The sequence below is a fragment of the Chrysochloris asiatica genome, unplaced genomic scaffold, assembly GCF_000296735.1.
Source record: "Chrysochloris asiatica unplaced genomic scaffold, ChrAsi1.0 scaffold00142, whole genome shotgun sequence".
Lineage (NCBI taxonomy): Eukaryota > Metazoa > Chordata > Mammalia > Afrosoricida > Chrysochloridae > Chrysochloris > Chrysochloris asiatica.
The window spans coordinates 4,389,751-4,401,406 of NW_006408660.1; the positions used below are offsets into that span (position 1 = coordinate 4,389,751).

At 43.1% G+C, this 11,656-nt stretch overlaps 1 protein-coding gene across 1 annotated transcript in view; it reads left to right on the forward strand.

Annotated features, from left to right (window-relative positions):
• The window catches only part of LOC102835246 (2'-5'-oligoadenylate synthase 3-like), a 125,354-nt gene that overhangs the window by 37,435 nt on the left and 76,263 nt on the right, over positions 1 to 11,656 (forward strand). Inside the window, exons 3-5 of the mRNA XM_006870511.1 lie at positions 5,154 to 5,352; positions 6,180 to 6,324; positions 7,392 to 7,565. Of these exons, the coding sequence (XP_006870573.1) occupies positions 5,154 to 5,352; positions 6,180 to 6,324; positions 7,392 to 7,565 (518 nt within the window). The remainder of the gene's footprint in view (positions 1 to 5,153; positions 5,353 to 6,179; positions 6,325 to 7,391; positions 7,566 to 11,656) is intronic.

Consider the following 11,656-nt stretch of genomic DNA (forward strand, 5'->3'; position numbering starts at 1 on the left):
TTCCATTAAGGTTTGCTTCATGTATCTTGGTGCTCTTTCATTGGGGCATATATATTTATTATAGTTATGTCGTCTTGCTCAATTGACACTTTAATCATGAGCTAGTGTCCTTCCTTGTCTCTTATGCTGATTTTCATCTTAAAATTTACTTTGTTGGAGATTAATATGGCGACCCCTGCTTGTCTAGTGTTACAGTTGGCTTGGTAAATTTTCTTCCATCCTTTTAACTTTTAGTCTGCTTTTGTCCTTGTATGTTAGGTGTGTCTCTTTCAGGCAGCATATTGATGGATCTTGTTTTCTTATCCATTCTGCCACTCTCTGTCTCTTCACTGGTGCAGTCAATCCATTGACATTCAGTGTAATTATTGATAAGTACAAATTGATTGCTGTCATTATGTTACTTTTTTAGCGATGTTGATCATTCTTTGGTTCTGCTTTCTTTCTTGTGTTGGCTTTATGTCTTCTGAGTTGTTTTTGGTCGGTTTCCTGCTAGTTTCTCTGTTTGCTTGATCTCCTTGGAATTCGTTTTTATGATATGTTGTGGAGTGTTAGCTTTCTTTGGGGTTACCTTGTAGTCTAGTAACTTCTCTCTGCATTTAGGATACTCCATTGTAACCTGTAATTTACCTGGCATCCTCACCACCTGGGCTTCCATTGCTGCGTTTGTCCCTTCTTTGACATTGATATGTTTTTGGCCTTCAATTGATCTCCCTGTTCTTTTGTTTTTGTCGTTGTTATCTCATTCTGTTCTGGACTCCGCTATCTGTTGGGTGTGTTCCAGGTGGTGTTGCCATACTTGTCAATCTCTGTTTGTTGTCTGTTCTTGTTGGTTCTCTGTCCACAGAACTCCCTTTACGATGTTTTGAAGTGCTGGGTTGGTTTTGATAAAATCTCTCAAATTCTGTTTATCTTGGAATGTTTTGATCGAACCATCATATTTGATTTTGCTGGATAGACAATTCTTGGTTGACAGTTTTTTTTCTTGCAGAGCTTTGTATATGTTTCCCCATTGCCTTCTCACCTGCATGGTTTGTTCTGAATAGTCAGAGTTTAATCTTATTTGCATGCCTTTATAGGTTATATTTCTCTTCTCCCTGGCTGCTTTTAATATTCTTTCCTTGTCTTTGATTTTTGAGAGCTTGATTATTATATGTCTTGGAGATTTTCTTCTGGTGTCTATGCTTCCTGGAGAACGTTGGGCTTCTTGAAAGCTTATCCTTTAGTCTTTCAAGATGTTAGGGAAATTTTCTTCCAGAAGATTTTCCACGGTCTCTTCTGTGGATTTGTTTCTTCTTGTTCCGGAATGCCAATAATTCTTACATTATTCCTCTTCATGTTATCCAGCATGAATCTTAGACTCTCTTCAGATTGTTTTATCCTTTTAGCTACTTGTTCTTCTACCTTGGCAGTATTGAGAGATCTGTCTTCCAGCTCGCTAGTTCTGGCTTCCATCTCTTCTAGTCTGCTCCTTTCTCCTTTAATGCTATTGTCTATTTCTGACATCTTATCGTTGATCACCTGGGCATCTTTTTGCAGGTTTTGAATTGTTTCCAATGCTGTCTGCGTCTATCCTGTTTGATTGTTCCTGGAGAATTTTTTTTACTTCTTATTTTCCTCGACCCCTTTTCGGATTATTTGAATTTGTTTCCATATCATTCTTCTGAATTTCCTCTTAGGCATATCCAAAACTTGCTCCTCCTCCTCTATGAAGGCTTTGTCTGTCTCCAGTTCATTTGCATCAGGTCCTTTCTTCTGTTTTTGGACATGGTTTGATAAAGTTGATTGTTTCTTATTGGTCATGGTTATTGTTTTATTATTAATATTATTAGTGTTATTAATGTGGTCAGGAGATGGTCTTTCCTTTTCGTCTGTAAATCGTAGCAAATGTTGTTGGGTCTCGTATAAGTGGTGGAGTATTATGTTGTAGCTTGACTATATGGCTACGATCGCTATTTCTTCTTATGGGACGTAGGGAGGATAAGTTCCCACCTCCAGGAGGGATGGATGTGTAGTCAACAAGAATTCTACGTGCGTGGGTGCACTGTATCCAGCTGATTTTTATTGGGATCTCACGCCAGGGCGGGAAGACTTGGGGCGGGAGGAAGTTATATCACCTCTGGCTCTTCTGGGAGACACAGCTGTCCAAGTGGGCCGGCCCTGTGTCCCGCTCTCTAAACTCTGCAGTCACAGGAGTGACCTGCAGTCTCCGCAGGAAAGAGTCCCAAAATACTCGCTTTTCTTTATCCTTGTTAGTGCAGTTTCTCAAAAATGTGAGCCCAGGAGAGACTATGATAGTCTAAAAGCCGTGGGACTGGTGTATGAACACCCCCTTTGTGAGATCCCACTGCTAGCTATGAGTGGGGGCAGGGGGCTTAGCTGCAGAGACAGTTGGGGGATGATGGGTGACATCAAGAAGCCGCCACAGCCTTTTTTACACCCTCCAGAATTCCTCACTCTCTCTGTGCGTGGGTGACCTGTACCCGGCTGATTTTTATTGGGGTCTCAAGCCAGGGTGGGGAGACTTGGGGCAGGAGGAAGTTATATCGCCTCTGGCCCTTCTGGGAGACGCAGCTGTCCGAGTGGGCCGGCCCTGGTCCCGCTTTCTAAACTCTGCAGTGGCAGGAGTGACCCGCAGTCTTCACAGGAAAGAGTCCCAAAATAATCACTTTTCTTTATCCTTGTTAGTGCGGTTTCTCAAAAATGTGAGCCCAGGAGAGATTATGATAGTTCAAAAGTCGTGGGGCTGGGTCTATGAATGTTTCCTTTGCGAGATCCCACTTGTTTTTTCCGCCGGAGCAAGTCCCTACCTTTTCTGACTGTCCTGCCGTACCGGAAGTCCCCAGGCATTTCCCTTTTCCTTCTTTCTTGTCTCTTCTTAATGACTTTGTGCTTTTTTCCTGTATGATGTTCTTGATGTCATCCCACAACTCTTCTGGTCTTCAGTCTTTAGTGTTTAATGCTTCAAGTCTGTTCTTCAGATGGTCTCTAAATTCAGGTGGGATATATTTAAGGTCATATTTTGGCTCTCACAGACTTGTTTTCATTTCCTTCAGCTTCATTCTGAATTTGCATATGAGGAATTGATGGTCTGTTCCACAGTCTGCCCCTGGCCTTGTTTTGGCTGATGATATGGAGTTTTTCCACCATCTCTTTTCACAGATGTAATCAATTTGATTTCTGTTTTCCATCTGGCGAAGTCCATGTGTATAGTCGTCTCTTATGCTGTTTAAAGAAGGTATTTGAAATGAACAAATCACTGGTTTTGCAGAATTCTTTCATGCAATCTCTAGCATCATTTTTATCACCAAGGCCATATTTTCCAACTATTGATCCTTCCTGTTTGTTTCCAACCTTTGCATTCCAATCACCAGTAATAATCAATATAGCTCTTTTTTTTTTTAATCAGTATATCTTGATTGCATATTTGATCAATTTCAGATTGAAGATGTTGGTAAAATTCTTCTCTTCATTTTGAGTTGTGCCCCATCAGCAAATGAAGATCCCAAGGGCTTTACTCCCATGGGCTTTACTCCATTCGTATCATCACAGTCAAGTCTACTTTGAGGAGGCAGCTCTTTCCCAGTCGCATTTTGAGTGCCTTCCGACCTGTCGAGCTCATTTTCAGGCACTATATCTGACTGCTATTCATAAGGTTTTCAGTGACTAAATATTCAGAAGTAGTTCATTTCTCCTTCTTTGTCGTCTGTCTTCGTCAGGAGGCTCATCTGAAACTTGTTCACTGTGGGTGACCCCGCTGGTATTTAAAATACCTGTGACATAGCTTCCAGAATCACAGCAATTCACAAGCCACCACAGTACAACAAACTGACAGATGAGTGGTGGGCAGCTTTATTAGTTTCCTTAATAAAGCAAATTTCTTATTCAGTTTAGCAGTTATGTTCCTGGAATGCTGCACATGTGAGTTGTATGGAAATACTTTTAAGATTCTGCACTTATCTTGTTCAGTAAAATTGCTGTTAAAATAGCCTTTTTATTCTGTAAGCTGGAATTATTTCATGATTTTAAAATGCAACCAATATAATGAAAACATCTCAGAGGTGAGGGAAAATCTACCACTAATCTCAGCTAGATAAAGTTAAAATCAAGAAGCCTATTCACACAGTTATATGTAATGACTGCAGTGATCAGTTTATTACACAGATTAATCATTCTTGAATGTACAAGCTCCAAAGGAGCCATTGGGTCTTTAAACATATACAAGTATTTCCATCAAATGTATTTTCTTCCTTACATCCAGATAGACCTAAACAGTTAAAAGCCTAAGAAAAATAAGAGCTATTAGCTATATATTAACTGAGAAACCACATACAAACCAAAGAATACGGAAGAGAAGAGGCTGAAAGATGAAATTGAAGGGGCAGAGAGATGTAAAAGAGTTGGTAACAAAGCTCATCACACTTTATGTGTACTAATAGCTGTTGACCAGTTAAACTTAGATCTTAAAATACAGGATGGTGTGGGTAGAGTTTAATCTGATTGGTCTTAATTTTCATCTAAGATATAGGTCCTCCAAAATAAAATGAATACAGAGACAACATCATGTTCTTTATCTTGCTTTTCATAAATGTTTTACATTTAAAAGAATTCCACTTAAAACCATTCTCCTACAGGTCAGTGGAATTGTTTTTCCCTACTCAAGTACCTACCACCTTTAGATTAACTCTGTGCTCCCTTCCTAGACATTATCTCTGAAGGCCAGTTCACATTCATGAACTCATTTGTTCAATAAGCATCTTCTGAGCACCCTCTATAGCTAATTGCTATGAGAGGTGCTGGGATACCAAGATTAATACAGCAGAGTCCCATTCTAGATTGTAAATCACCTCTGACACTCCTTGGTGGAGCACTCCAGCAAGCTCCAAGTTCTAGTCTAAGCTCTGTAGTTTCAAGGTGTGACCTTGGACAAATCACCCCCATCTTTAGATCTTGAGTAACCCACCTGTAAAAGAAGGTTGAGCATGACCTTCACCAAGATTCTGTTCTTTCTGTGGTTCTACCTTTAATATCTCCTCCCCTCCCCTCTGCTCAGTATATAGTAGGTGCTCATACCCACTAGTCTTTGGTTGACCTTGAATGACAGGTTGCAGCTCAAAACCAAGGAGGACAGCCATCCCGTGTGTATTTGCCACCAGCCTATGCCCTGGAGCTCCTCACCATCTTCGCCTGGGAGCAGGGCTGCAAGAAGGAGAGCTTCCACATGGCCCAAGGCTTCCGGACTGTCCTGGGGCTGGTCCAGCAGCACCGGCAGCTTTGTGTGTATTGGACTGTCAACTATGGCCTTGAGGATCCAGCTCTAAGAACGCACGTGCTTGGCCAGCTCCAGAAACCCAGGTGTAAACCCACTGCCCATCCTACATCCTACCCATTCCCACCCCTCACCCTCGATGTCATTGCATCTGTCTGGGGGGCACAGAGCTGGGATTTATACAGACAATTGGCTCCAGCGCCCATGCTCCAAGCCAGTGTGATACTTGACTCTCTTATATTGAGCTTTCTAGATAGGAGTTATCCCCACCCCCACAGTTATTCAAAACAGTGCTTGGCACATCTTCCCAAAGCAAGTGCTTTGCCTGAGCTCACTCAGGTGAGACTTTTTTTTATGGAAAACTAAAAACCCATATATAGACCTCCATAGGAGTCTGTACACTTGCCTCTTTGGGTAGAACTTAGGGGCTAAGAGCCCAGACTCTGAAGCCTAAGGGCCTGTGTTCAAATCCCAGCACTACCAGTTACTTGCTGTGACTTTCCCTCTCTGAGCCTGTGGAACTAGAACAGTGATAATCATCCTGATCTCAGAAGGTTGATGAGAGGATTAAGTGAGTGGGCACTCATAAGTAAATGCTTTAGACACTTGGCTGCTACTCTGTTGTAGGTATGCACAAGTCTCAGGGCTGTATTTTAGCCTGATTGGACAAGCCATCTCCTCACCTTCCAGCAGGTTCTGCAGCCAACAAGCCCCCTACCCGCCCCCCAACACACACACCCCACCCCGCCCCCACCCCACACCCAGTAGCTTCCAGGCTGAGGGCCTTGCTTCTGATAAATTGCAACCTTGAGTTCCTGATGCGCTTCTTCTCCCTCTCCCTAGAACACACGCCCCTTCCCAGACTCTCTCCTTCACTATTTCCCACTCTCCTGCCCACCCATTCTGACACCAGACCCCTAGTCCTGGACCCAGCTGACCCCACCTGGAATGTGGGCGAGGGCAACTGGGAGCTGTTGGCCCAGGAAGCAGCAGCCTTGGAGACGCAGGCCTGCTTTGTGAATGGAGATGGGACGCCTGTGCTGCCCTGGGATGTAATGGTAAGTGGCAAGTTCCGGGCTGATGGACGCTGTTGGTGCTCCTTCCCCTACACCTCTCTACATCCCTCCTCTTTACTTGTCGTGTCCCTCCCCTTTCTGCATGCCCCTCCCCAGGCCCACAGCTGCCTCATTTCTAGAGACCTCCCTCCACAAGAGCGGCATTTTGTTATGCACCCAGCCTAGTGCCTGAATGGCCAAATCTGCTGCCATTAAGTCCATTCTGACTCATAGCGACCCACTAGGACAAAGTAGAACTGCCCCCTAGTGTTTCCAAGGCTGTCATCTTTACAGAAGAGCAGCAGGTGGGTTTGAACCACAGACATTTTGGTTAGCAGCTGAGCTCTGAATGGCTGCAACACTAGGGCTCCTTGCCTGAGTGGCATGAGAGCACAAAAGGCCCAACCTTGTCTTATCTCATTTCAACTCTGAGATGCAATGAGTGTTCCAGAGCTGCCTTGGATCAGGACAAAGCTGCTTTTCAGCTGAAATCTCTCTTCTTAGCTCCTTCCCACCCTCTCCTGCTTTCCACACTCCTCTGCTCTCATGTGCATGCCCCCAATTAATCAGGTGTAGCGCAGGACATCAAGGTAGGTTTGAATCACAAAGTCAGTGGTTCAAATTCACCAGTTGCACCTTGAAAACCCTATACTGGGTCGGTATGGTCGGAACTCACTTGATGGCACTTAATAACAACAAAGAACCCATGTCTCAGGCTTTGCTTTTAAGAAATCCAATTGCATACCTGAGCCACTTGCTGCTCCAGCAGGGATCCTTCTTGTCCACACCTGCTGCTCTGCAGAGATCTTATGACCGAAGTTTAACACCCAAACCCACCCAGAGGACTGCCCCATGTAAAGTTGGGGAAACTCAGGGTCTGTGTTGGTGATGAAACCAGATCTGGAACTTGGAGCCCTCTGATGTTACCTCAAGGACTTGTCAACCCATGAGAAGGAAGAGAAGGGGGTGAGAGGGACCAGAGTCTTGTCCCCACAGGACAGCCAGAGGCAGGGCTGGGGTGATCCTGGGGAGTCCTGTCTTGAGTTGGTCCCCCGGTATGCTCTGCGCAGCCCACCCTCCTTTACCAAACCCCGGCCGGGGACCTCAACAAGTTCATCAGTGAGTTTCTGCAGCCCACTCGCCAGTTCCTGGACCAGGTGAACAAGGCTGTCAACACCATCTGCTCGTTCCTGAGGGAGAACTGCTTCCGGAACTCTCCCATCAAAGTGCTCAAGGTGGTCAAGGTGGGTGTTCCAAACTGAATTGTGTCCCCAAATAACATGCATTGTAAATCTTAATTCCTGGAGTGGTTTATAGTCCCATTTGGGAATGGGTTTTGTTTGTTACTATAATAGGGTATTGTTAGTATAGTGTGTGTCTTGAATTATTCAATCTCATTTGAACTATAAAAGAGCAAGTTGAGCAAACAAACAGAGTTAGGGAAGGTAAATGTAATGTCACATGAAGACCACCAAGGAGTCAAGGACTAGAAACTAAAGATACAAGGACCTTCCCCAAAAGCCAACAGGGAGAGAAGACCTATCCATCCCTGAGCCGGTGCCTGAATTCAGACATCCAGCCTCCACAACTGTGAGGAAGTAAATTTCTGTGTGCTAAAGCCATCCACTTGTGGTATTTAAAAAAGTTTTATTGTGAATTATGTGATAGTTTACATGGGAGAACATTAGCTTTACATTCATCCTATCTTATATAATTTCATTGTCATGGTTACAATTCCTTCCATGCATCATCAAACAACCAAAGGGTATACCCCACAAGACTGCCCCTCTGGCATCACCATACAGACCCTCTCCCTCTCTGGTTCTAGAGTCCCCAGTTGCTCCATCTCTCCATGTCATCATTTCTGCCTCCATCTCTAGTGTCACTGTTTCTCTGGGTAGGGTCCCACACTAAGCTCTTCTCCCTTGATGGTCCCAGGGACCTCTGCTCCTGGACTGCAAAGTCAACCACTCCCCTTCTTTTGCTAGAAAATATCTACCTTTACATTTCCAACCCTCACAGTCACTTCTGATAATAATTATTCACTGTTGTACCACAAAAGTCCTATCCCCATCTCCTTTCAGCATCCCTGCCCAGACAGACTGGATACTACCTTCCTCTGCACCCTCTGGATCTAGGTTCCCTCTTGAAAGCTTGTAATCCAGTCATTTCTTGCCTATGTAGCCCCCCATTTTGGGTAGCCAATGTCAAAGTTTCCCATCCCTATCTACCCTGTGTATCAAGGGGGTGGGAATGATCCTCTCTGTAAAGATTTGTTCCCTCTTTTGAGCTACTGTATTCATAGGTGTAGGTCAAGTTCATCAAATTGTGTCAGATTACTCTTTTTTCCCTTCTTCTTTCTTCTCTTCTAGTTGAGTTCTGATCATCCAGCCACTGAAGTCAGATCAAGTGGGTATTATCTGCAGGTGTGGGTGTTCTTGTGCATAAGCCCTCTCTTCTTATCAGCTGGACGCTTCACTCTCCACTCTAGTCCTCTGTGGCTGTGTCACTGACTCTGGGCCCAGGGAGTCCCCAGGTTTTGCCAAACTGCTGGCCAACTAGGTCTCCCCGCAGGTTTACAGGCGTCTGTTGAACGTGGTAGGACTTAGCTTGCAGCTTCATTGTTTTCCCCTCACTTCCCCTTATCGGTGACCAATGTGGTCACCAGTCAGAGCACAAGTCTGCTTGAGTCTTAGTCTTGGAAAGGGGTTTGCCCTGAGGGGACCTGACCACTTGCCTTGATGTCTCCTGGGCAAGCAACTTGCTTGTTCTTGTAGTAATCAGTCAGACTGCCATTATTGTTGTTTATTATTCCTGTCAGTCTTTCTTTCAAGAAGTATCTTCTGTTCTTCTAGCCGCTCTAGGCTGTTCTGCTTGTCGTATCAATTAGAGATTTCCCACCTCAGAAGATTCTGGATGGGGTTCAGGAGTCCACCTATGGTCTTATGCAATGCAGAGGCTCCACAGGAAGCCTCCTTCACTGGGCAAGTTGTAGCCCCATTTTAGAGTCCTGGTGTGGTGCTATGGGCTAATACATCAGACTCCAAAGTTGTTTGAACTGCAAGGTAGGTGGTTCAAGCTGACCAGCTTCTCCTTGGAAACCCTATACAGGGTCACTATGGATCGGAATAGACTTGATGGCACTTAACAACAACAACAATCAGTTATAGGCAGAAGACGGATTTATAAGCTTTCTATCGTAATATTTCTAGCTATTCCTATCTCTCCCCCTCATGTGTCTATTTTATAATGGCGTGCAAGGGAAACCAAGATTCAAAAGACATCCAAGCATCTTAATATTATTTTCCCTCTTTTACCCATTTAAACCATGCATCAATCCCTGTATCCCAGAGCCCTGTTGTTCCAAGGGTGTGCATACATCATTATTTACCTCTGTCCCACTTAGCCCATGCAAACCTGCCTAATGGTTCTCCCATCTGCTTTGTTCTTCCATTCCCCTCCGCCTTCCTGTGTATTGCTTCCCTCCCCAGCACCCAAACTATCCTGTGTTTATTCCCTACCCTGTGCTCCACCTTCCCCTTCCTCCCCTTCCCCAACCCCCACATACCAGTAGCCAGCAAAGAATCCCTCTCCCTGTTTTTAGTGTGGGTTTTTTTTCTTAGTCTTTTACAATAGTGATCCTATGCAATATTTCTCCTTTTGTGACTGGCTATTTTCACTCAACATCATCCATGTTATGTGGTGGCTTACAGCTTCCTTGTTCTTCAAGGTAGAGTAATATTCCATTATATGTATGTACCACAGTTTGCTTATCCATTCTTCAATTGATGGACACTTAGGCTGTCTCTTTCTTTTTGCTATTGTAAATAGTGCTGCTGTGAACATTGGTGTGCATCTATTTACTCATGTTATGACTCGTATTTCTTATGGGTAAATACCAAGTAGAGGAATTGCTGGATCATAAGGTATTTCTATTTCCAACTTTCTGAGGAAGCACCATATTGCTTTCCAGAGATGTTGGACCATTTTGCAATCCCACCAGCAATGCAGGAGCATTCCAGTCTCTCCACATCCTCACCAGCATTTATTGTCCTCTACGTTTTTTATCTTTCCTGTTATTGCTGGTGTGAGATGATACCTCATTGTTATTTTTAATTGGGTTATTTGTCTTTTTCTTGTAGAAATGTTGTAGTTTCCTATGTATTTTAGAAATGAGTCCCTTTTCTGATGTGTTGTTGCGATTTTTTCTCATTCTGTAGGTTCCCTTTTTACTCTTTTGGTGAAGTCTTTTGATGCACATAAGTTTTTAATTTTCAGTATGTCCCAATCACCTATTTTGTCTACTTTTGTTTGTGTTATTTTCACAATGTTTGGTGGTCTACATGTGCTCTGAATTAGAGTCCTCACATTTGTCCTATTTTTTCATTGATGGCCTTCATACTTGTAGGATTCACATTTAGGTCTTTAATCCATGCTGAGTTGGTTTTTGTATAAGGCGTGAGGTAAAGGTCTTGTTTCAATCATTTGCTTATCACTTTCCAGTTCTGCCAGCACCATCTATTAAACAGACTATCACCTCCCCCAGGCGATATATTTAGGCACTTTGTTGAAAACCAGTTGAATGTATGTGGATGGATTAATTTTTGGATTCTTGACTCTGTTCCACTGATCAACATATCTTTCATTACACCAGTACCAAGCTGTTTTGACCACTGTAGCTGTGTAAGAAATTTTGAAATCAGGGAGTGAGAGGTTTCCAACCTTATTCTTCTTCCTAAGCAATGCTTTGCTTATCCTGGGTCTCTTTCCTTTCCACATAAAATTTGTAATTTTTTTCCCATCTCTTTGAAGAATGTAATTGGAATCTAGAATGGGATTGCATTATATGTGTAAATTGCTTTGGGCAGTATTGACATTTTCACAATGTTAAGTCTACCTATCCAGGAGCATGGTACATCCTTCCATTTTTGTAGGTCTCTTTCGGTTTCTTATAGTACTGTTTTGTAGTTTTCTTTGAATAGGTCCTTTGTTTCTCTGGTTACATTTATTCCTAGATATTTCATCCTTTGGGCGGCTATTGTAAATGGTATTGCTTGATTTTAATATGTTGATCTTCTATCCTGCCACTTTGCTGAATCTTCCAATGAGGTATAATAGCTTCTTTATTCTTTTTAAGGTTTTTATTGTGGATTAAGTGAAAGTTTATAGGGCACATCATCAGTTTCACATTCAACAATTCATAAAATTTGTTTCAATACAATAATTATAATCCCCTCCATATACCATCAGTTAAAAGTATTTCTCTCTATCCACTTTAGATTTTTAAAAAACACACAAACAAAAAAACCCACTCAGGCATATGTAATAATTTACA